The sequence below is a fragment of the Saccopteryx leptura genome, chromosome 7, assembly GCF_036850995.1.
Source record: "Saccopteryx leptura isolate mSacLep1 chromosome 7, mSacLep1_pri_phased_curated, whole genome shotgun sequence".
NCBI lineage: Eukaryota > Metazoa > Chordata > Mammalia > Chiroptera > Emballonuridae > Saccopteryx > Saccopteryx leptura.
The window spans coordinates 45,338,187-45,364,717 of NC_089509.1; the positions used below are offsets into that span (position 1 = coordinate 45,338,187).

The following is a 26,531-nucleotide window of genomic DNA, read 5'->3' on the forward strand; positions in this document are numbered from 1 at the left end:
TGGTTTCAAGAATCTTGAAAAATGAATAATATCTCCTCCATTCAAAAAGTTAAAGGGTTCCTGTTCGAAGATTTTTTTTTACTGTAAAAATGTATCCTTTTCAAGTAGACTCTATGTCAAAATTTGAACTCTGCTATTTTTGAGAGCTAGAAAAAGATGTAGAGTGATCCAAAAAAAGATCAGTAAAGGGTTTATGAGTGGAGGAAGTGCCTTGGGATGTCCATGGACCCTTATGGACTTAAAAGAAACATCGACATTGTAACCAAGAGCAAAATCCCATGCTTAAAAAAAACACCTTGTTTTGCAACTTAAAAATAATATTGTATAATTTTGCATACTACAATTGAAAACAGGTACTACTATTGTGTAGTGTGTGTGAAGATACTCTAAGAAAAATTTTTTTAAAAAGTAGTTATTCTCAGGAGGGAGGCAGTGAGAAGGTGCAGGAGGAGCATGTAGTCAGAAAATTTGGACTCTAATCCTTAAGGTAGCTTCAGTTTGTACAAGCAGTTTTCTCATCTGTGAAATGGGAATATTCCATGTGCTCCTCTGCCTTCAAAAGTTGCTGTGAGATAAGGGCCTAATATCCAAAATATACAAAGAACTCATAAAACTCAACAACAAACAAACAAACAATCCAATAAAAAAAATGGGAAGAGGATATGAATAGACACTTCTCCCAGGAAGAAATACAAATGGCCAACAGATATATGAAAAGATGCTCATCTTCTTTAGCTATTAGAGAAATGCAAATCAAAACGGCAATGAGATACCACCTCACACCTGTTCGATTAGCTGTTATTAACAAGACAGGTAATAGCAAATGTTGGAGAGGCTGTGGAGAAAAAGGAACCCTCATCCACTGTTGGTGGGAATGTAAAGTAGTACAACCATTATGGAAGAAAGTATGGTGGTTCCTCAAAAAACTGAAAATAGAACTACCTTATGACCCAGCAATCCCTCTACTGGGTATATATCCCAAAAACTCAGAAACATTGATACGTAAAGACACATGTAGCCCCATGTTTATTGCAGCATTGTTCACAGTGGCCAGGACATGGAAACAACCAAAAAGCCCATCAATAGATGAGTGGATAAAGAAGATGTGGCACATATACACTATGGAATACTACTCAGCCATAAGAAATGATGACATCGGAACATTTACAGCAAAATGGTGGGATCTTGATAACATGATATGAAGCGAAATAAGTAAATCAGAAAAAACCAGGAACTGTATTATTCCATCCGTAGGTGGGACATAATAGTGAAACTAAGAGACATTGATAAGAGTGTGGTGGTTACGGGGGGGAGGGGGGAATGGGAGAGGGAAAGGGGGTGGGGAGGGGCACAAAGAAAACAAGATAGAAGGTGACAGAGGACAATCTGACTTTGGGTGGTGGGTATGCAACATAATTGAACGACAAGATAACCTGGACTTGTTATCTTTGAATATATGTATCCTGATTTATTGATGTCACCCCATTAAAAAAATAAAATTATTAAAAAAATATATGGATGATATATTATAGAATTGTATACCTGAAATCTGTATAATTGTATTAACCAAGGTCACCCCAATAAATTCAATTAAAAAAAAAAAGTTGCTGTGAAAGATGAAAGCGGTACGCTATGTATCATAGGAAGCCTTACATTCCTGTAAAGACACAAGGTATGTCTGATTTCTTGTTATTTAAATGCTATGAATCACTTGGACGTGTTCTTTATCACACAGAGTTGACACACTATTTGGGTTTCAAACATTAGTACCCACACCTACCAGTTTTTTCTTCTTCATTAGCAATATGTGTTCAGTCACCAAGGCCTGATGATCCTCTTTTCTCATTTCCACTCCCCTTTTCTGTCCCTAGTTCCACTGCCCAAATTACAACTGCCTCTCTTTACATCTGGATGAATGAGACTCCACTGCAGGTGTCCATGGAGCACATAGGTGTCCCTGTCTCCTTCACCATGCCCACCTCTTCATGGATCCTACATTACTATGCCATTGTATTCCCATCACCACCTAACATGAGCCCTTCATTCCAGTCTAAGCTCATTCTCAATTGCTGCCTTTAGTCACTTGTCCTATATGCCTTCCCTCCTCTAGTCTCCTCTTTGGGGATTCCAAAGCCACATCTCTGACATCGCCAGCTGCCAGGCCACAACACTCCCTTGGTCTTTATAATACTGGCACCTAGACACTGCTGTGATTATTTATAAACACTACAAACACCTTCCCACTGTTAATGAGCCTCATTAATGCCCTAGCTTAGGCCTGACCTGTGGTGGCACAGAGGATAAAGCGTTGACCTGGAATGCTGAGGTCCTGGTTCAAGACTCTGCTTGCCCAGTCAAGGCACATACCAGAAGCAAGGTGATGCTTCCCATTCCACCCAACCCCCATCTGATCTCTCTTTCTAAAGTCAATAAATAAAATTTTAAAAAGAAAAATTTTTTAAAGTGCCCTAGTTTAGAAATCTCTGCTATGGTTTGCACCAGACTAGAATTTTCTGGCTTAGATTTCTAATTTTTTTTTATCACTATACATTAAGTACATAGCTCAAGATAAAGTTAAAATATTACTTTTATAACATATTATATCTTATGATAGAGAATTACTTCTACTTATCCACAAGGACTCCTAAAGCCTAGATTATATTTCTTGGGCCCAAAGATGAACTTTATAATCTGAGCAGCAGTTGTCAGAATGAGGACTCTTGGTTACACTTCTAGCTGTAGCTGCTTGAGGTAAACTGCTTTTTAACCCGTTGGGTTAACAGCCAGGGTGACACAAGACAGTCCTAGGCTTTGAGTTAATTGATAATGATTTGTTTCTCATCTCAGAAAAAGAAGGGGCTGACAGGTTCTAGGATGTGTCTGATATAGAATCAGGTGATAAGATCAGACTCAATCTGAATTCTCCTTGAGTACTGGGATTTTCAAAGCTTTAAATGCTAAAGAGGTCAGTCAGCATTAGTCAAGCTGGGACCAAAATGACTTCACCTACCTGCCTCCCTTTTACATATAAATCCTTTTTTCTCTTGACATGGGGATGGCTGCCACAGTCCTTCGGGGATCGTCAGGGCCAGACACAGGTGGGGTTTGATGTGGTCCATCTCTGGCTTCCGAAGGCCCCAGTTTGACTGGTCTGTGGGAGTTCCATCAAACCACTTTATGGTTTTATCTGTGGAAAAAAATGCCAACTTATAAATTATATGCATGGTTATCAAACATACTAAGACTAGAATGAACCATAAAAAACAGCTTCTAAATTTAATGAGACTCTCTCCTTATCTGATGCTTTGAACTCAGTAAGGACAGTTATGAACTCAACATCAGAAGGTAGGTGTTCGTAAAGTTGCCCTGTGAACAACTCTAATTTAATTTAGTTCTAACTTAGTTTACTTAGGATGTCATGTTTCTTCATGGAAGTCTGAATTTTGAAATATTTCTTTTCATTATAAACAATTTAAAGAAATCATTTAATAAACTAATCAACCTAGAGAAAAATCCCTTGAAGTCCTAACACCTCTATCATTACAAAATGGCTCACTTTCTAAAAGAATTTTACAGGGAGTTTCTTTAAGTAGCAAGCCAGCGGTGTACCACAGGACAGGGCCCGTGGCGAGTCCATGTGTCAGCAATAAGGGGGAACTTTGTCTGAAAAGGACTTAAAACCAACAATAAAACTAACTCAAAGTCAGTCAGCTTTTTTTTTTTTTTTTTTGTATTTTTTCCGAAGCTAGAAACGGGGAGAGACAGACAGACTCCCGCATGCGCCCGACCAGGATCAACCTGGCACGCCCACCAGAGGGCGATGCTCTGCCCCTCCAGGGCGTCGCTCTGCTGTGACCAGAGCCACTCTAGCGCCTGGGCCAGAGGCCAAGGAGCCATCCCCAGCGCCCGGAGCTATCTTTGCTCCAATGGAGCCTTGGCTGCGGGAGGGGAAGAGAGAGACAGAGAGGAAGGAGAGGGGGAGGGGTGGAGAAGCAGATGGGCGCCTCTCCTGTGTGCCCTGGCCGGGAATCGAACCCGGGACCTCTGCACGCCAGGCCGACGCTCTACCACTGAGCCAACCGGCCAGGGCCTTCAGTCAGCTTTTTATTATCACCATGTGCTAGAAATTCTAAACAATGTCAGTGACTGAAATACTGCTCCTTGCCAGGGCAGACCCACCCTCTGCTTTAATACACCCCTGTAACAAGCTGTCTGTACCAATTCAAATAATTTTCTTCACAAGTACTTTCAAAAACCATCATGTAAGTAATGGAAAGAACATAATGCTTTCATTTGAGTAGTAGATAATTCTAGTAGCATAATTCATCACTGAAACATTTCCATAACTCTGTTGTGCTGTTTTTTTTTTTTAAAGTGAGAGGAGGGGAGATAGTGAGACAGACTCCCTCATGCTCCCCAACCAGGATCCACCTGGCAACCCCCATCTAGGGCTGATGCTTGAATCAACTGAGCTATCCTCCGTGTCTAGGGCCAACGCTCAAACCAATCAAGCTACTGGCTGCAGGAGGGGAAGAGAGAGAGAAGGGAGAGAGGGAAGGGAATAGAAGCAGATGGTCGCTTGTCATGTGTGTCCTGATTGGGGATCAAACCCAGGACATCCTCATGCTGAGCTGATTGATACTTTATCCACTGAACCAACCGGCCAGGGCCTACTATGCTGTTTTAACATTTAGAAACCTAAGGTGTTTTCATGTGAAGATGATTTCAGTGTCTGTGACTAAGTCTGCAAACATAAAGTGCCAGTCAAGCATCTTCATGTAGATCAACTTGTTTGTTTCCATTTTGGGTATTCTGGGATTATTCCACAGGAAAAGAGAGTATAGAGCAGAGGTCTCCAAACTTTTTACACAGGGGGCCAGTTCACTGTTGGAGGGCCAGACTATAAAAAACAAAACAAAACTATGAACAAATCCCTATGCACACTGCACATATCTTATTTTAAAGTAAAAAAACAAAACAGGAATAAATACAATTTTTAAAATAAATAACAAATAAATTTAAATCAACAAACCGACCAGTATTTCAATGGGAACTATGCTCCTCTCACTGACCACCAATGAAAGAGGTGCCCCTTCCGGAAGTGCGGCGGGGGCCGGATAAATGGCCTTAGGGGGCTGCATGTGGCCTGCGGGCCCTAGTTTGGGGACTCCTGGTCTAGAGAACAGGGTTAGCAAAATTTTCTTTGGAAGAAATGGCTTTGAGATTTGTGTTATTTTTTTTTTTCACTACAAATGTATCCAGAGAATGTTTTCTGGTTTGTAGAGGCCATTTTCATCAACCTTGACCACTTTGTATTTATTTATGTCCTTTCCTCTTTTCTATACAAATTACTTACTGTCACCATCAAACTGAGCATTCAGCCAAACTGTCTGGACAGAAGAACCAAAAACAAAAAGCTCTTCTAGGAGAAATGAATTTTCAGCCTCATCCTTGATTGTCAAAAGATTAGATCCTATAAAAGAGACAATCAGCAAATGAACAAGTATTTGTGTTTACAGGTAAATACAATTTTAAAAATGTCTCCTGTACTGTAATTTGTAAAGCTCAGGCTTTGAAAAATGAAATTTTCTATTGTATATAAGTGATTTTTTATTAAAAATGTTAAAGCAAAATCACATGTATGAAGAGATATAAGCATGTACTTCAGAAGTAAAAGAAAGCATAGAATATTAATTTTAGGGAACATTAAAATTTGTAATTCAAATGCATTCAAAAGGAACATTTTTGGGGGGGAGAGTACAGTGTCTGAGACATCATCTTAGGTTTTAACATTTTATACTAGACACTGAGTTCCATATATTAGCCATTCCTCAAATAAGCAAATTCAATAGTATTTCTTTTTTCTTTTTTTTGTTGCTGCTAAAATCACTTAATAATCAGACAAAAAATTACATTGCTTACTAAAATATCAAGAAGGAGCATTACACCATCACAAAAGAATTACCTTCCTTTTTGCAAAATTCATGAGCAGCCTCAAAACTCATGCTGTCTAGGACTGTAGAAAAACTGTAGCAATTACTTTTGAATTTTATCCAGGGAATAGATGTTTCTGAGCACAACTCTGGGTGTCCAAATGGTCTTGTTTCTATAAACAAAAATCAGTTATAATTTCAGTGTGGTGACTGAGTTGAGATAAACATTGCATTGCATTCTATGGAACCAAGTTAAATATATGTAATGATATTTTCAAGGTAAAAGTCTGAAGAAAGGGTTTAATAGAAATGATTACAAAACTAGGACCGGTTTACAGCATTTCTTGCAGACATCATCTTTGCCTCTACATAACAGGGTATATGAACGCATTGCTTCCTCGGCTTAGTTTGGGTGCTGCCTGGGGGAGGGTAGCTGACTTTCACGTTTATTGTATTGAAGGACAGGAGTCATAGAAATGCTAAATGAAGCTGGCAAAAGGCAATTCCACATGTATGTGCACAGTGTGTCACATGCAGTGTTGAATATCACAGATTTAGCAAATCCTTATAAGCTAATCAACCTATTAGTGAAAAAAATGCATTCAGTAACATATCATATAACATGACATGATATAACATGATATGACACGGCATAGCATAGCATTGCATAGCATAGCATTGCATAGCATAGCATTGCATAGCATGGCATAACATAACATTGCATAGCATAACACAGGGAAGTTTGGGGTGGACTTGGCTTCAAAGAGCAAGCATGAGAATCAGACACGTCCACGCTGAGCTCCTAGGTGGCTACAGGCATACCTAACCTCTCTATACTTTGGTTTATCTTCAGAAAAGAGCTAACAACATCTTTCTTATTACTTAAAAAGCTTAAGTGAGCTAGTGCCTCATGCTTCTTAAGCATTCAATAAACAAAGTGTTGTTGAAAGGGAAGGCTAACTTTTAGAGTATTTTAGATGCAGAATGTGCTTTTCTAATATATATATATGGCTAGCATTTACATTTTTATCCTGAATTATTTTTTATCTGAAGTTACATAATGTGCATGCTCTTTGACTTACACTGTCCAGAATGTAAGAAATAAATGCAGTTTTATTAAGTGAGAGATTCAAAAAGAGACCAACTAGTCTTAAGGAACTCTACGTGTGCTGCAGCAATAAAAGGAATGGGGATCTGGTGTGATGGGATGAACATCACATCAGAAAGCGAGGAGACTTGACTTCTCCTGGGGCTGTTGGTGGTCATCTATCAAGAAGCTATATAACCTGACCAGGTGGTGGTGCAGTGGACAGAGCGATGACCTGGGATGCCGAGGGCTGAGGTTTAAAACCCCAAAGTTGCGTGGGCTCATCTGGCTTGAGCATGGGATCATAGATATGACCCCATGGTCACTGGGTTGAACCCAAATGTCACTGGCTTGAGCTCAAGGTTGCTGGCTTGAGCAAGGGGTCACAGGCTCAGCTGGAGCACCTCTGTCAAGACACATATAAGAAAGCAATCGGCCCTGGCCGGTTGGCTCAGCGGTAGAGCGTCGGCCTAGCGTGCGGAGGACCCGGGTTCGATTCCCGGCCAGGGCACATAGGAGAAGCGCCCATTTGCTTCTCCACCCCTCCGCCGCGCTTTCCTCTCTGTCTCTCTCTTCCCCTCCCGCAGCCAAGGCTCCATTGGAGCAAAGATGGCCCGGGCGCTGGGGATGGCTCCTTGGCCTCCGCCTCAGGCGCTAGAGTGGCTCTGGTCGCAATATGACGACGCCCAGGATGGGCAGAGCATCGCCCCCTGGTGGGCAGAGCGTCGCCCCTGGTGGGCGTGCTGGGTGGATCCCGGTCGGGCGCATGCGGGAGTCTGTCTGACTGTCTCTCCCTGTTTCCAGCTTCAGAAAAATGGAAAAAAAAAAAAAAAAAAAAGCAATCAATGAACAACTAAGGTGCGAAAACCATGAGTTGAGACTTCTCATCTCTCTCCCTTCCTGTCTGTTTGTCCCTGTCTGTCACCTCTCTCTTTTTCTCTCTATTGATAAAAAAAAGCTATTTAATGCTCTGAATTTATTTCATCTTTAAAATAGAGTTCACCTGGCCTAACCAGGTGAACTTTAAGTATAACGAGATATCATTTTAACATTTAAATATATATGTGATATAAATACAAATACTATTAGCATTGTTATTATTATGACTCCAGACTCCTACTCATCCTTGACTTAAACATAAATCCCCAGTCTGGCATTCAAGGTCATCCATGCTCCTAACTCACATTTCTAAGCCTGATTTCCTATCTCTTCCTTAACCACAACCTGCAATGCAGGAAAATCTCAACACCAGCTTTGCCTCGTATGTGCCCAGTCCCTTCTTCCTCCCATGTCCTGCCCCACCTCTTCTGCTCAGAATGCCACTCCATGTCCCATCATAGCCTCTTTACATCCCCCACCCATTCTTCAAGGACAGTCTCCACAGTCAAGTCCTTTACGAAGTCTTTCTACATTTCTCCAAGTGGGTATGATGTGTTCTTTTGCTTGCTAACACAACACTTGCTGCCTCTCATGATGCTTGGTAGCCCTGCATTGCTTAATATATAGTTATTTATCTGTACATCACCTATCAGACCAGAGACTTCTTGAGGGCAGATACTCCTTCCTATTCTTCCTCACAGTTCCTACTTAGCACAGTGCTTTGCATACAATAGGTGCATACAGATATTTTGAGTTGGAAAGAATTGAACCTACTGGTAGGTAGGTGACAAATGGCTCCTTGCAGAAAAGACTCGCAGGCTGCGCTACTCCAGCGCCCATTGGTGTCGGCAAAAACACAGTCGCCCAGCGAAGATGACTCATCATCTTTCCAAAAAGTGAAGGAGGATTTGGTGCCATCTGACCAATCAAAATTGAGACCATTCTGTGGAGGGAAATGAGACATCATTTCTTTGCCAGGACTGCTGGGGACATCACCCAATGCTGTTTGAGCATCCTCCACTTCACACAGATTTGTATTTCCACATCTTAGATTTTTATTTCAGGGGGGTCTAGGGCAGCTTGTGAACACAGCTTGACAAAAAGGAATATCTGCCACAAGAATGATCTTTTTTAGTTTTTGGGAATCCTTGACTTCCTGCCACCATAATTTCTCAGCAAGCAATCAGAGTAAAGTTGGATCAATACCTTGTTCTTTACACCCAAATAAATTTTGGATTGATTAAAGATTTAAACATAAAATTGAACACATACAAGTGTGAAAGAAAACTTGGCTAAATATTTTACACTCTTGGTGTGGGGAAAATCCAAGTCTGATAGAAAATCCAGAGGCCATAAAGAAAAAATTGACTACATAAGTGAAACCATTCTGTAATACAAAAACACAATAAGCAACCATAAAAGGCCATCCTTTCGCCTGACCGGGCGGTTGCGCAGTGGTTAGAGCATCGAACTAGGATGCAGAGGACCCAGGTTCGAGACCCTGAGGTCGCCAGCTTGAGCGAGGGCTCATCTGGTTTGAGCAAAAGCTCACCAGCTTGAGCCCAAGGTCGCTGGCTCGAGCAAGAGGTTACTCAGTCTGCTGAAGGCCCACGGTCAAGGCATGTATGAGAAAACAATCAATGAACAATTAAGGTGTTGCAATGTGCAACAAAAAACTAATGATTGATGCTTCTTATCTCTCCGTTCCTGTCTATCCCTCTCTCTGATTCTCTCTCTGTCTCTGTAAAAAAAAAAAAAAGAAAAAAAAAAAAAAGGCCATCCTTTCACTTATCCCACTGGCAAGGATTAAAATTTTGACGTACCCAGTGTTGGTGAGGATGTGAAAAAACTAGATGTTATCACACACTGTTGTTGGCATATGAATTGGTGCAAACTTTTGGAGGCAATCTGGTGCTACTTGTTATAAAGTGTACTTAGCAACTGCACTTCTGGGAACTCATCCTACTTGCACAAGGATATTTGTTATGCATTGTTTGTAATTGTGAAAACTGGGAAGAACCCAAATGTCCATTCTTAGGAGAATTGTTTAATGAATTGTGGTATATCCTTACATGTGTTAGATTTTTATGTGCTGATATTGAAAACTGTATAAGGTGTATTAAATAAAAGAGCAAGTTTAAAAACAGCATATATGTAAGTTTTCATTTGTATTTAAAAAACAGTATACAAATTCAACCATTACATTTATGTATATGTGCCTATACATGACTTTTCTAAACAGCACACAAGAAAGTGTTTACAGTGATTGACAATGAGGAGTAGCACTAGAGTCAAAAGAGAATAGATTTACTTTTTACTAATTTGAGTGTTTAATATTTTTATTTAAAAAAAGAAAACTAAAAAAAATCTTAATTTTCAAACTACATCCCTAGAAAAGAAAAGTAACCTATATGTTAAATGTCAAGGAACACTGAATTAATTAATAACCAAATTTCCAGGTAGGAAGCGACTCCTTTCTCTTGGGAATTTCTTAAGTGCAACAAATTACCCAAATGTGTGTGTTTGAGTTTAAGATGTGTTCTGATGCACACATGAGGAAGTACCTTGAAATTTCTCAAGAATTTTCATAGAACCTTTAAAGGGTATTAATTTCCAGAAACTAGGCAAGTGGATATTTACTCTAACATGGTATTCATTTTTATTTTATGGTCATAGGCCGCTCATAAGGTTGGTCAGTAGTTATCATATAAACCAATTACTTAAATGCTACAGTTACTACTATTTCTGGGAAATTATTTTCTGTGCTAATTTCAGTGACTATACTACTGAGGAAGTAGATGTGAAACTCAGTTAGGCAAGGATTGTCCAAGGGGTTTTCAGGACACCTACATCTGCACTGAACAGTCCAATCCAGTGGGCATGTCCCAGCCGGTGGAGGACCACAGTGAGGAAGGACTGGCGATACTGATCTGAAATGCTGACCAGTTCTGCTCCGTGCATCAGGCAGGTTTTTATTGCTGTGTACCAAGTCATATTTGCACTAATTATTTTGTAAGTTCTGTTTCCAAATTCTAAGGTATTGGGGATTGGATACATATCAGATGGATTTACACCATGTCCAGAAGTATCTAGAACAAGAACAACAACAAAAATAATTTGTAGCATCTGGATGAGAAAGGGGGAGGCAAAGCTTAGCACAGAAACCAGTCACCATGATCCATGCTGTTGTTAACATCAGTGTTTTTCTTCCCAGAATTGACTACTTCAAAGTGAGGACACTACCTGAAAGTTTAGGTGATGCTAAAGAATTAAAACACTTAGGAAATTTGCCTGACCAGATGGTAGTGTAGTGGATAGAGCATCTACTTGGGATACTGAGGACCCAGGTTCAAAACCCTGAGGTCATGGGGTTGAGCACGGGCTCATTAGGCTTGAGCACAGGCTCACTGAGAGCAGGGTCACTGGCTTGAGCATGGGATCATAGACATAACCACATGGTCGCTGACTTAAGCAAGGGGTCACTAGCTTGGCTGGAGCCCCCTGGTCAAGGCGTGCATAAAAAGCAATCAATGAGGCCCTGGCCGGTTGGCTCAGTGGTAGAGCGTCGGCCTGGCGTGCAGAAGTCCCGGGTTCGATTCCCAGCCAGGGCACACAGGAGAAGCGCCCATCTGCTTCTCCACCCCTCCCCCTCTCCTTCCTCTCTGTCTCTCTCTTCCCCTCCCGCAGCCAAGGCTCTATTGGAGCAAAGATGGCCCAGACGCTGGGGATGGCTCCTTGGCCTCTGCCCCAGGCGCTAGAGTGGCTCTGGTCGCGACAGAGCGACGCCCTGGAGGGGCAGAGCATCGCCCCCTGCTGGGCAGAGCGGCGCCCATGGTGGGCGTGCCGGGTGGATCCCGGTAGGGGGCGTGTGGGAGTCTGTCTGGCTGTCTCTCCCCGTTTCCAGCTTCAGAAAAATACAAAAAAAAAAAAAAAAAAAAAAAGTAATCAATGAAAAACTAAGAGTGCTGAAATTACAGGTTGATGTTTCTTATCTCTCTCCCTTCTTGTCTGTCTGTCTTGCTAAAAAACAAACAAAAAAACACTTAGGAAATTTAATGAATGAGTTTCTTTTAAAAATATAAATATATATTAAATATTTCTAGAAGGTTTCTCTTTTTGAGAGTCCTTTGCCAAATCAACCACTCTGGTGGAATTCACGTGATCTGCTTGGGCCGGTTTCATCCTGAGCTGTACTCGGTCTAACACATGCTGCTCTGGCAGAACTTAACACTATGAGAACATTGATGTATGCATGTCAATATTCTCTCTCTCTCTCTCTCTCTCTTCCCCTCCAGCAGCACGGCTTGACTGGTTTGAGTGAATCAGCCCCAGGTGTTGAGGATGGTTCATAGAGCCTCTGCCTCACACACTAAAAATAGCTCAGTTGTGAGCACGGCCCCAGATCGGGGATCTGAGTTGGGGTGCATATGGGAGACTGTCTCACTCTCTTCTCCTCTGATTTGGAAAGAAAGAAAAAAATATGTGTACTTGCCTTTTTGTTCTGTAGTATATTACATACTTGGATAGGCTAAACTTTGAAAACTTAAAATACAATTAACAAAGTAAAGGTTTCATAAGTGTCTAATCCAAAGTGGCTGGGATTTCTTTCTGTATAGTACTTGTTTTATTATACTTGGGCTTGAAAAGGAGCATGGTAAGGTGCGGATAGGTCAAGAGACCTGTGCTTCAACCCTAGTCCTGACCCTAAATGGTTAAGAAACCTTGGGAAATCAGCTTGTGTCTCAAAACCTCATGTTTATGGTCTATAAGATTAGTAAGGCCTTCCTTAGAGCTATGTGAGTAGAATTCAATGAGATATCTACAAAGGGCACTTACCTGAGGTATATTAGGCACTTAATAAATGTTGCTCCTTGCTACTCTTTCCTCCTCTGTCACACCCTCCCAAATAAAAACAACGAAGTTGGGATGTTAGTTTTACTTGAAAATGTTACCTAAGTATATGTTGTAAAACCAAAGTAAAATGAAACTATTTACCAAGTAAATTGTGATGGACCACACTTTTATCATCTGTTTGTCTTTTGCTAGAAGTCTGTTTGCCAGCCTATGTATAAAGTATAAGCTTATTTATATAAAACTGATATAATACCAAAGTAGCTATTTTAAAATGTTAACAATTAGTAAAATTAAAGGACCTAAAATTCTTTGTATGTGTGACCCAAATACCAGTGTAACTGTTTTCCCCTAAAAGTTATGCATCTATATTTTCACATATATGAATTTCTCCTTATGTAGTTTATTTCATCATTTTAAAATGGACATGACTTTGAGCAACATGATTCTGCCACTGACTGCTGTGAAAAGGAAAGATCCCTTGGAAACCAAGGTCCAAACTGGAGGAGTTGCCTTTGCCCTTGTCTCTCCTTTTACTCAGGCATGTTATTCATTCACACAGATTAGAGACTTGAGGCTATAAGCCCAATATAAACACATTTGCATGGCACAGCAAGAGGATGAGCAGAATTTGAGTAATCACTGTAGACTACAGGAGTCTGTGTTGTTGAATAATACGGTTTGGAAATAATAAAAGGAGAGTGATCATTTATTGAACATATACTGGGAATTTGCTAAGCACTGTATATACAGTCTGTGAGAGAGTCATCATTCCACCTTACAGATGCAGAAGTCAAGGTTCAGAGAAGATAAGAAACCTGACAGACAGCTCATTTGCAGAGGTGGGTAGGAGCCCAGCAGGGGCGGGATGCCAGTGCCCGTGGCCTCCACCACCACTACTCCACACACCTCCACAGGAACATAGACATTGTTAGTCCCAAGAGTATCAGAGAGAAAGTGGTCGGGGTACACTTTAAGAGGAGATTAACATTGTAAAATAAATCATTGTATTTAACCGAGAGACCTTGAGTTTGTTACTTACTGTTTCTAATCCAAGTCCCTCATTTGCAAAATGGGGAGAACTTGAGCTGCTTCCTAGATTTGTGGTGAGAATTTTATGGCACAATGCTCATAAAGCCGAGGCACAGCACCAGGTTCACTGTAAGCATACGAGGACCTGGCATAGTGATACTGTTTCTCTCCCCACAAGACTTTGCTCTTCTAATGATCTTGCTGTAACTGATCTGGTATTTTGTTCAGTTTCCAACCACTGCGATGATTAAGTAATACCTGTGAACTAGGGAACGGCTTCCCTGGAACTGCTTTTCTGAGGATGGATTGAACTTAGTATCATTAGAGGGTTCACATGTGTGCAACAGTAAGAGCTATATATAATTCATGTTACAGGTAAGCATATATACCAGGCTGCCTAGTTCCACACAACTCCTGACACAAACCGTGGTCTTTTAGGGTGGCATGGTACAGGGAAGCCTAGCACTCAGTAAAAGCATGAGATACGAACTATTGTTGTTGCTGTTTTTATTTTTATTACTCAAGGTCACTTACAGTGCATTCACACTGTTCATTGACCCCACTGGCTACTTGTAATAGTATGGCTTTGGGATTTCACACCAGAAGTCATGGGGAGTTCTCATCATCAGACCTAGAAACATGCTGCATGCTGCTTTTAGCCACAGAGACCCTGTTTAGGGTTCCAAGAAAGGAGTAAGTATTGAGTTGGTTTATTTCCTTGACTCTTTCCCAGCATTTTGTAGAGTCTTTTTTATTGCCTGAACAGACACATCATCCCAGAACACAGCAATAAAACCTTTTAATATGACCAGATGGATGTATAAAGTTGTCCATCATTCCATGGCCTCTGTGGTTTTTAGAACCCCGCTAGAGGGCATACTCCTGGGGTAGTGGAAATTGAATGACTCTATGGAAGGAAGCTCTAATCACTAGTGCCCGGAATGGTTAGCTGTGAAACTGTCAGTTATACAGCATGTAAAACAAATACGGAATAGAAGAGGTGGGCACAGAAATGAAAGGAATCAAAATGCAAATATTCCTTACCCTGCATTTTCTCACAAACAAACCCATAACTTTCTTTTCCGCAGTCTTCAAAATACCATTTTCCAGTGAAATGAAAATTAGGATTACTCGACAGCAAGGCACAGAGAGGAATGTGGTTTTGAACTGCGGTGGTGTTATGACTTGAAATCTTTAAAAGAATACATTTTTTTTAAAAAGGTAATATATAACATTATGATAACATTGACATTTTTATTAAGGATGTCATTTTAAAAATTCAAACACCACTATTCTTTTGTTTGCAGTTAATAAACCTGTTCACAAATCACTTCACAACCTAAAACATAAATAATTCTAGTAATGAGTAAAGTAATTACATTTATGGGACACATGAAAATGATATAAAATCATATTAAAAATTAATATATTAATAACTGACCAATAAAAATTTATACATATAAAATAGAGGAAGTATAAAAAACTCTAGCAAACAAGTCTTGAATAGAATCTCTTGCCAGTTTCTAAAAAAAGAAACCTTAAAACTTACATTTATTATATCAAATGGAGACCAGTTAGAATATTCCACAGGCTTTTCATTTATCCATTTTTCATAATTATAATTTTGTAACCCTATCCACACATTAGTGGTCTGGCCAAAAAGATTTACAGTAATGAAAGCTGAAAAATAAGAATACATTATAAAATCCAAGACAGTACTATATAAACCATTTGGGTAATCAGCCAATTCTGTTTATAGCTACTATTTTATTTAAATGACAGCAAAACTTAATTACCAATCAATTGTCAAAATTACTTTGTCCCTATTAAGGTAATGCAGTCTTCTTCACTTTTGTTTTAGTTTAAATGAACAGAAATTAGCTGTCTAAGCCTGGGATTTCATCATATCATTAACAAAACAATTTCTAGTGTTCATTCATTGCTTTTCTTAACAAAAGAGGATTTATCTGCTGTTTAAACTAAAGTGTATAATTGCCTAAATATCTAATAAAAGTGCATAGATGAACCTAAAGCGCTCTAAAAAAACCATGCCAGGCAATTATGATCAACTTTACCTCAGATTATTTTAGCTATTTTGAAATACTGATCATAAATATACCTTATTCCTCCCCCCACTACCGGTGAAACAAAGGCCTGCCAAAATCAACAGTTTATAAGCAAAGTGGTGTAATAACTTTTACAGTTGTCATGATATAAACCTTAAAGGTATATTTGCCCGATTGAACATTGAATACCTTGCTCCACCTCATTTTCAATGGTGACCAGTGTTCCCCCTTCTTTAACACAGAAATCTTGAGCAGATGTCCAGTTTCTCCAACCACTTGGATCTTTGGGGATTTTCACCAAAAGGCACTATGAGAAATATAAAATAAAATCCCCATTCATTTTTGTGTTTTTATAATGAATTAAAAATTTCCAGCGACACTGGGGATCAGTCTTGGAAATTCTTTATCGGTTCCTTCCTCAAAAATGACTCATTTTTTCCTCTGAGCTGCTCCAAAGGTGTGAAAGTAAAACAAAGGGACCAGCTCTGAGGGTAGGTAAATACCTACCTCGCATTTGCTTTAGGCAGGAACAGAAACACGGATGTGTTTTGTCATGTGGGTTATCAGAACAATCTTGTGCTCAATGCAAAATAGTATTCCTTTGAAAAAGGAACAAAATTTCTAATGGAAGATTTACTCTAAAGGTGGTTAATAGCAGGCTAGTTCAGTTTCAATTGCAAAAACACTTCCTCAATTGAAGTGAGAGAGAAATACTAGGAAGTCAAAACCGAATCAAGTATTTAAATTCACTAAGAACTTAGAATCAGCCATCTGGTCAGCAAGTCCACGAGGAAGGGCCAGAAAAGAAAACATGAGCCCCGTGGGAGGAGAAGCTAGGGCAGGCCACGGAAACCTAGAAAGAAGACCGAAGGGGAAGGTGGCCAACATTGCCGAACGACACACAGAAGAACACTGTGGGGTTTGGCAGTGAGAGTTGATTGTTACTCACGAGGGAATCATGTCTGTGGCATAGTAGGGGTTACTCATTATGGAACAAGAATGGAACCATAACTACTAGGCAGGACAAGCAGAGTTGAAGAAAAGCTCCTTATTCCCAAAGCTCAGTAAGATTTAAACATATTTGTAGGACCAGATAAAGTCAGGGGAGAGAGGGAGAGAAAGAGAAAGAAAGGCTATAACAGATCGGGCTAAGTTCTAGAGAAGTCAGGAGAGACTTTAGGCAAAGAATACTCCAAAGGAATATTCTCTCATCAGTGAACATAGACAGCCCTGGTCATTACTAGGTCAGATCTCAAGATCCTGCCATTGAAGAAATCCCAGCTACAAGATAGTTCTCTAGGCTAGCGTGGAAGCTTACTTTTGAGAGAGCTTCCCTCTCCATCTTCCTCTGGAATGACATCCTTCCCCATACTTTCTTAATTACTAAATTTGTCTGTCCCTCAATCCTTTCCTCCTATCATAATCTCCTTCAAAGCATAGAGAGTAAGTGTTGGTTCTTTTGAACATGACAGCAAAGGTCACCCATAAATATTTATGGAATGAAATAAAACCCAATAGGCTCTGAAATAGTTGTCAAATGACATTTTCAAATATTCTAGATTTAGTCCAGTGGCTCTCAAATGGGGCCATTTTGTTTCTCAGGGTATATTTTGATAATGTCTGGAGACCTTTTTAGTGTCACAGCTCCAGGTGGGGGGATTGCTGTTGGCATCTAGTAAAAGATGCTGCTGAACATTCTATAATGCACAGGTCAGTCTCCAGAACAAAGAATTTTCCAGCCCCAAATGTCAATAGTGCCTAGGTAATGCTTTTCAGAGTTCAGTTCTGACCATGTCACTGTTCAGTTTAAACCCGTTAGTGATTTTCCTCTATTCTTAGTATAAAAACCAGAAACCCTGATCTAGCCTGGAGCTGACTTACCAACTAAGAGAGGAAATATGTTTTCAATTTTTGTTCCCTTTACTTTGTTTGCTTCATAAAGAAACAGAATTGGCTGCAAAAGATTTTAATTTTACAACAACTGTCCTTTTATCTATTTCTTTCATTTTTCCTCTTTCCTCTAATTACAGATTCCAAAGAGTGGCACACACTAATTATTAGAAAGTCTTATCATTTAATGTGAATTTACCTTGTGCTCAGATAGCCACATTAATGAACCATTCATAAATACCAATGAACCACATTGGCACAGTCAGCTCAGTAAATCTCTCCAGAAAACTCTCTCTCTCTTTCTCTCTCTCTCTCACGCTCTCTTCTTCTTCATTCCTCCCCCCACATTTGCCTCAGTCAAGATTTACTAGCTTGACTGTGGCAGGGTAGCCTCCCATTACCAGGACTTTATTGTTTCTAAAAATATAACATGTTTACTGTCACACTTTAAAATGGTGTCAATAATTAAAGCAAAATAGCAAGATGAAGTACAGCATCCTTAATTTTAAATTGTTTACTTACTTACTAATGTGCAAGCTGTGATCAATTTTAATGCATCTCTGATTATGAGTGTGAATCAAGGATATCTTTCTGTATTCCAAACAAGTTTTGAATATAAAACCCTTTCTTCTTCTTTTTTAAATTGATGATTTGAGAGGGGGGGGGAGAAAGGAAGAGAGAGAGAGAGAGAGAGAGAGAGAGAGAGAGAGAGAGAGAGAAGCATTCATTCATTGGTTGCTTCCCTTATGTGCCCTGACCAGGGATCAAACTTGCAACCTTAGCATTTCAGGATGATGTTCTAACAGACTTAGCTAACAGGCCAAGGCATAATGTTCCTCTTTTGTTTCAATGTCATTTCCAACTTAAAATTTGAAAATAGAATTCATGCTCTCTCCCCCAAACTTGGTTGGTTCTCAGTGTTCTTACTGACATTGAGCGGCACAGTCAGTGCTGCATTTATATTATACAAGCCTGAAACCTGGGAGTCGGCCTCACTCTTCCACTTCATCAGCAACCCCTTCAGTCCTACCATTTGGAAATTCCATTTTTCAGGGTCCCCCATTTCCATTGCCCCACATTCTCTGTTACCATCATCTGAGCCCAAGCTCCTAATCATCTCCTGCCAGGACGACTGCAATAGCTCCCTAACTGCTCTTACCATTCTTACCCTTGCCAGCTTCCCATCTATACTAGCACTGCAGCTTGAATGATTCTTCTCAAAATACAGTCCTGATCATATTCCTTTTTAGTTAAAATCCTTCAAGGGTTTCCCATTGCTCTTAGGATAAAAACCAGAAACTCTAAGAGGGTATAACCTTTGCCTACTTCTTTTCTCTCACCTCTCATATTTCTAGATCTCTATGCTTCCTTTAGTTTCTTAACTATGTCACATTCCCTCTCACCACAGGACCTTAGCATATGCTACGCCTTTTACTTTAATGCTCCCTGCCCTTCTGCTCACCTCAGTCAGGACCTCCTATTATACAGTTTACAAGACTGTAACATTTCTTCATCATATGTGCCACAACTTTAAATTCTGTAGTATTTTCCTGATTGGTTCACTGTTGTTTGTTCCCCCTCAAATCTATAAGCTCAAAAAAAGGGAGAGATTGTGTTTATTTTTCTTTACCATTGACTTTATCACTATCTAACGTAATCAGATAAGTGAATGAATGAAAAAAAAAATGATGCTAATTTGAATAAATTTTTTGAAAAGAGAAGAGAGCACTTTTTTAGACTATGTTATACATGAAATAAAATACTGGCTAATCCCAAACTAGATGATGCAAAACAGCCATTAGCACTCAATTCAGGTCCTTGAATAGGAACGTGTAAGTAGAAGCACAAAAGTTAATCTAATACACACACACACACACACACACACTCAGAATTTCTTCCTCCTACAGCTCTGCTATGATAAATATAAATATTTAAGATGACTCACTTAATCCAGGGTAATGCTTGGTCAAGCCTCTTTCATATCATTAAATGCAGAGCAAATAATTTATAATCATTAGAAAAGATGCTTAGCTTCTGGTATATCAGTTATAAAACTCTAAAAGGTGGACAATTAGTCAACTAAGTTTTTATTTTTTCTTTAGAAATAACCATAAAAACTAGTTCGAGGAAGATGACAAACAAGAAACAAAGTTTAATGGGACATAGTATATTGAAACTCACTCAGAACTGTGAAGTGAGTAATGTCTGTCATTGCCATCTCCCGATTTTCCTTCTGTAGGTTTTTATTATTATTAATCGGGGAATTATCCTTACTGAGCTCTCCATTCCTCTCAGCTATCAATCCACTCTTCTAATAATCTTATAAACTTGTTTATTCCAAATATATATGACAGATGAGTCAATCTCAGAAATATTTCTTTTAAACAAAATGAAGGACAGAGTTAAGGCAAATGGGTAAGACTAGTGGTGGGATTTTAGCTATTAATATACAGGGGAGGCACTGTGGGTGGGGTCCCCGGACTCTGGAACTCTCTTTCTCTAAAAGGTCACCTTCATGTGAACCCATGTGTTTCCCGCTGTGATGGTTTCCTGGCGTAATCAAATACTTGGAATTAAGTGAACACCAGATATCACTTCTTTTGCATTGCTGGACAAATACTGGCTCCACATTCGAATAAGAAAGGGAGATTTTAAAAAATACTGATGCCTGGATCCCATGCAAATCCATTAAGTCAGACTTTTAGGATGTCACCTGCACCTCGGTATTTTGCAAAAGCTCATTTGGAGATTCTAAATATCTGATCAGGGCTGTGAATCCCTAATCTAGCTGTTAGTCATCAATAAAGATTTAAAAAAATACATTCTGAACTACTTGAGGGTGTTTTATTTCTGCTCCCCAGCTAGCTGCAGAAAGCCCTTCTCTCACGTATGCACCTGTGCTTTGCTCATGCTGCTTTCTAGGAAGCGTTTGCTTGCTCTTTGCCCTGGGCCTGCTCCGCCGTCACCGCTACCGTGCACATTGTGTACACACTCCTCTGCTTGCACAGGCGAGAATGGACCAGAGCTGAGCTGTGTGGATAAAAACATTTGGGGGACTGGTAACAGCCAAGGGCTGAACCAAAGTCAACCATTGTGAGTTTCTAAGAATTATTTCTCTAATGACAAGGATTTGAGTTGCCATTTATTTACTTTTTGTATATGGGAGGAATTATAAGTTAGTTACTAGAATGGTTGTATTCATGTTTTGTGGTTGGTCACTCTTTGTATCAAAAATGTAATATTTAGCCTGATCAGGCAGTGGCGCAGTGGATAGAGCATAGACCTGGGATGCTGAGGACCCAGGTTTGAAACCCCGAGGTTGCCAGCCTGAGCGTGGGATCATAGACATGACCCCATAGTCGCTGGCTTGAGCACAAAGGTCACTGTCTTGAAGTCCAAGGGTGGGAGCTCAGCCACATCAGTGACCTCTTGTTCAAGCCAGCAACGTTGGGCTCAAGCCAGTGACCTTGGGCTTCAAGCCAGCAACCATGGGGTCATGTCTATGACCCCACACTCAAGCCAGCCACCGTGTGCTCAAGCTGATGAGCCTGTTGGGTCACACACACACACACACACACACACACACACACACACACACGTACAGCGCAATAAATGACTGAATTACAAATGACTGAATTACAAATGAAAGGTGGTTGCAGGCTGTTTCCCACAAACACTTCTTATAACAAGAAGATTATCCCTAAATAGAAAACTCAAATCTCTTGAAAGTTGTGACAAAACAAATTCCAGGTCCACTGGCCAAGTCATGCTTTTTCAAAGCCACACCCACTTTTAGATAACTTTCTAGAATTAACATCTACAAAAGAGAAACAAGGGCAACTTTTGAAAACAAGTTTACCTTATAATTAAAATACAGCCATCCTCTGGGACACGTTCCATGCTGTTTTGGTGTATCATCCTCTTTCTCTATGACCCAAAACTTTTTTCTCTTACAGATGCTAGGCATAGAAACTGAGCACTCTTCACTGGCCCAGAGTCCTGGAGGGGAAAGTGGGTTAGAAGCGATGGGGAAACGAGGATGACTCTCTGTGGGCTTTGTTGATCGCTATTTTTATGGCTGCCACGGTTTATCATGATTTGTTTTTTAAATCTAGAAACTGAACTAAATTTAACTATAAATCACAGAGTTCTCTAGTGACAAAAGCTAACTGGGAAAGATATAAAATTCAATAATGAAGAAATTCTAATTCAATAATGAAATTTTGCAAATGCAAAAAAATAAATTAAACAAATACTATTGTACAACGAAATCACAAAACTAATTAAAGATCTAAGAGTATTTGACTTGGTTAGGAAAAGCATATTTTGTAGAGTAATATTTTTGTTTAAAAATATTCAACTTCAATGTAAAGAGAAAAAAGATTCTAAAACAGTAGATGATATTTTATATTTTGTTCAGAAATATAATAATTTAGAAAAATTAACTAATGAGCTTCTAAGAAAGGAGCAATTCTTAACACTGACCCTTAAGACAGGCATAGATACAGACATGCCTTCAGGAAAATATATCCCAAAGTCCTTAGACTCTTAGAAAATACTTTCGAATTTAAAAGAGCTATATTTTTAGAGAAGATTATAGAATGCATTTCATTAGAATTCAAGTTATAATTCCAGAACAGGACAAGGATGCATGTAAATTGCAAGGGCAGATTTGGTGTTCCAGTATGAGAGCTATGAGCCAGAAAGATGCTGGCATTTGGAAGGAAGGGCTGGAGAGCTATTTTTAATGCAGATCAGCTGCTATTCCTCCAGAATCACAACACAGCCTTCCTGTAGACTGTTGTGACACCTGCTGGCAAAAGCGAGCAGATTAGCCACATGGGTTTTCTTTTCCTAACTTTCCTTGTGGATGCTCTTGCATCAAGGATTGCTTTCCATGTTCACCCTGCCCCTGACGTGGGACATAGGTTTGTGATGAATCCGTTAGAGTCAGGAACCTTTTTACTGGATATAAAGAGTTGGGTGGATTTAGGAGTGGATAATAAACTCAAATAATGGTGTACTGATGAGTAAAATAACAGTCTTCAACATACATATACTTCTAAATCCCATTTGCAAACAGTTGGTGTTCTAAGGCAAGCATCAATGCCAGGTATTAAAAAACAAAAAGATACTGAACTTAACAAAATTTTTTCTTAAATGAGCAACTGGAATTAAATTTCTCAGAAGTTAAAAATCTGGCCAATTTTAAACTGGATACTAGGAAGAGGTTTAAAAATCGGTTCATATTAAAATTTCATAGAGAATGCATTTGGCAGACATATTTTGACTAGTTTCAATGGACCCATTTTTAATGTTGTTTTAATTTATGAGGAAGAATTTATCAGGGTAAAAATTATTTTAAAAACATGAATTCATGGAATAAACTGTAGGAATGGTCATTCTTAAGCCTTAAGATGGATGAAATTGAATGCATTCAATTAAAAAGCAAAATAACCAAACAACGTTCTCACTGAGCTAATGCAATGAAAAGGACATTTCAAGACTTCCGAAAATTATCAGTTTGGATTATAAACTAAAAAATGGATGACTAAAATAACCTGTTATGGATGAAATAAAGCCACATCTCTGGCTCTGATTATTCATAGATACTTGTCTTCCTTTGTCCCAGTTCTGGTATATTACTGGTGCACCATCTCTCCAGCTGTAGGAAAATTAAAAATTTTAAGGTCTTTTCTCATTCAGCGTGTTTAATCTGGAACACCATTCTCATAGTCATAGAGTATGTATTGAAGGCATAATATATATATATATATATATATATATATTTTTTTTTTGTATTTTTCTGAAGCTAGAAATGGGGAGAGACAGTCAGACAGACTCCCGCATGCGCCCCACTGGGATCCACCCGGCACGCCCACCAGGGGGCGATGCTCTGCCCACCAGGGGGCGATGCTCTGCCCCTCCGGGGGGTCGCTCTGTCGCGACCAGAGCCACTCTAGCGCCTGGGGCAGAGGCCAAGGAGCCATCCCCAGCGCCCGGGCCATCTTTGCTCCAATGGAGCCTTGGCTGCGGGAGGGGAAGAGAGAGACAGAGAGGAAGGAGAGGGGGAGGGGTGGAGAAGCAGATGGGTGCTTCCCCTGTGTGCCCTGGCTGGGAATCGAACCCGGGACCTCTGCACGCCAGGCCGATGCTCTACCACTGAGCCAACTGGCCAGGGCCTTGAAGGCATAATATTTTATTAAATTAAAAAAATACTCATGTTTTGGGTTAGGGAAATAAAAATGTACAAGCTAAAGATAATGTTTGAAGGCTATTCAACAAATTGATCACTGGATCTAGTCCAATCATTCTGCAAATAAAACCTGCTGAATAAAATTAAATGCTAATTAATCTAGGTCCATACCGAAGTACACCATTGGCTCTTTCTTCTTGAAGTCCAATCCACCAATTTTTACCATACTTTGATAACTATTTAAAAAAAAGAAAAATGTCAGCATTTATTCTACTTGTTTCCCTTTTTCATTATTAAGATTAATGTGTTGCTATTAATAGCTTTCTATTCTTCAATATTTTACCCAATTATCTAAAGAATACACTAAGGCCTAGCATCTAGAGAAAACCTGAAACTTCATTATTCTAAAATATTCCCTTCTCATTATGAAAGAAAATTGGAAGCAAATATTGAAAATAATTTTAATTTTATACAACATGCAATATCTTTGTTACAACTTTTCCTATGTATTTAAAAGTAAATTTTCTCTCATAATAGGGATTTAAAAAGTAATATTAGAAAGTGAAACACAATGTGGATTCCTTTTTCTTACCAAGAATATAGTGGTTTATCTTTTCAGTGATTTATAGAAGCCTATTGTATATGTCACATTATTTGAAAAAGAATTCAAGGCACAAAGATATCAATAGGAGACAGATTTTGCATTTTAGAGATTAGTCTGGTAAGCTTTTAAACTAAATATCAGCACCCTCCCCTCTCCAATTGAATAGAGAGATGCAAAATAGGACAAAAGGACATCACAGAATGTCTAGTGTTTGACAACTAAAAAATCATCCTTTATATGTTACTAATTTGACACTTATTTATCACACAGATCTCAGTACAATAAAGTATAAAACCCAAACACACTCATGCACTGCACATGAGCAACACAAACACATTAGAACAGATGTAATGCCAGACTTATGACCCAGGAAATTGAAATTCCTTATTCAACTATAAAAGAGGAAGAGGCAGTAAGGATTTCTCTAAGAACTTGAAATCAATATACTTTATTGTTTGTGTGCTGAGTGTGTAAAATGCAACTCAATTTTTATGCTAAAAACTTATTTTGAAGGCATTATATATTTAAATTTGCTCTTCCATTTCTTCTGTAAAGACTTAAGAATACATTTCAAAATACATATATTTTTCCCACATGAAATTCAGGTCATTATAAAACAGTAACCTCATAGCTCTCTAACATTCTAATTTATAAAAAGGTATATTTACTTCTTAAACAGCATGGCTGTCTGCCATATCAGCAATTTGAGAACAATGCAAGATGGAGCACGTATAATTTTGCATCCCTGTGGTATTGTTTTATGGACGTGTTCTTACACGCTAAATTTAGAATCCCATTGTCAGACTTTGGAATGGGCCCACTAAAACTGGCTGTCAACTCAGTAGGAGAACCACAACAATTTCTTTCAATCTAAAGAGGTCTCATGTGCAATAATAGTGGAAATCATGGCCTGATTGTTCAATGCCCCAATTAAGGACCTTTAAAGGAAAATTATAGTTACTGCATCTTAAGTGGCATATTTATTACCATCTCAATTATAGCATGGGGATCCTCCACCTGGTATATCATAGCCTGTTGTAATATGCAACAGAACTTCAGAGTGAAAAATCCAGAGCAATAGAAGACATTAATATTCTTTATATAAAAGAATATTTAAAATGTGATACAACTATAAATTTTATAATATCAATTATGTTCTGTTACAAACAGCCATTCTAGACAGCATCATATGGAAAGAACTCTTAACAACAAAAAAAATAAAACACAGCAATAGCCAATATGTTAATCTCTACATGATATAAGGAAGAATGGCCTGTCATCTCTTAAAATATTTCCATAAAAGTATTAAAACGAAGTCATTTAAGGAAAACACCAGCTTTTAGAAAAATGACTGATAACTTTGATATATATATATATGTAGAAATATTTAGAAATAAAATTTAAAAAATAAGAGTAAATCAGAATTTAAAAATGCAAATATTGCACAGCACAGCATTAAAATGCTAGCTCAATGGACAAACTGTCTAGTAATTCATGTCAAAAAACTCCTAAAGAGCTTGTGGCTTTTTACTTTTCTGGGGAGCATTGATCTGACAAACAAGATAGCTCAAAAAACAAGTTCTCAAAATTTCACTGCCATCATGTCTGTGGTCTTTTGTTATTTAAAGAGAAAATATAGACATCACTTTTCCAAGATGGACATATTTTGGTAAAAAATTCTGCTTCAGGTTTTCAAAACTGTATCCAATTTTCTTTTTCAATAATTAGTTCTTCATAACTGAATGCTATTTTTGTTTTTTCATGTAAAAATTAAATTTAATGGGGTGACATTGATCAATATGAGTACATAGGTTTTAGGTGAACATTTCTATAGCATTTGAACTGTTGATTGCGTTGTGTGCCCATCACCAAAGTCAAATCATTTTCCATCACCGTATATTTGTCCCTCTTTACTCCCCTCTCCTCACCCCTCTCCCTGATAAATGTTTTTTACATTTCTGAGTTACTATTCTTCATAGAGGAGCTATACAAC

General features: G+C 38.9%; 1 protein-coding gene across 3 annotated transcripts in view; it reads right to left on the minus strand.

Moving 5' to 3' along the window:
• The window catches only part of PLA2R1 (phospholipase A2 receptor 1), a 129,081-nt gene that overhangs the window by 4,303 nt on the left and 98,247 nt on the right, over positions 1-26,531 (minus strand). For 2 of the 3 annotated variants that reach the window (XM_066345252.1, XM_066345250.1), the window contains 11 exons: positions 24,106-24,170; positions 23,300-23,403; positions 21,598-21,737; positions 16,038-16,155; positions 15,332-15,462; positions 14,827-14,974; positions 10,750-10,988; positions 8,674-8,842; positions 5,966-6,106; positions 5,357-5,473; positions 3,011-3,187 (listed from right to left, as the gene is read on the minus strand). In XM_066345252.1, coding sequence (XP_066201349.1) covers positions 3,011-3,187; positions 5,357-5,473; positions 5,966-6,106; positions 8,674-8,842; positions 10,750-10,988; positions 14,827-14,974; positions 15,332-15,462; positions 16,038-16,155; positions 21,598-21,737; positions 23,300-23,403; positions 24,106-24,170 — 1,549 coding nt within the window. The remainder of the gene's footprint in view (positions 1-3,010; positions 3,188-5,356; positions 5,474-5,965; positions 6,107-8,673; positions 8,843-10,749; positions 10,989-14,826; positions 14,975-15,331; positions 15,463-16,037; positions 16,156-21,597; positions 21,738-23,299; positions 23,404-24,105; positions 24,171-26,531) is intronic. The other variant, XM_066345251.1, reaches the window with a different exon arrangement.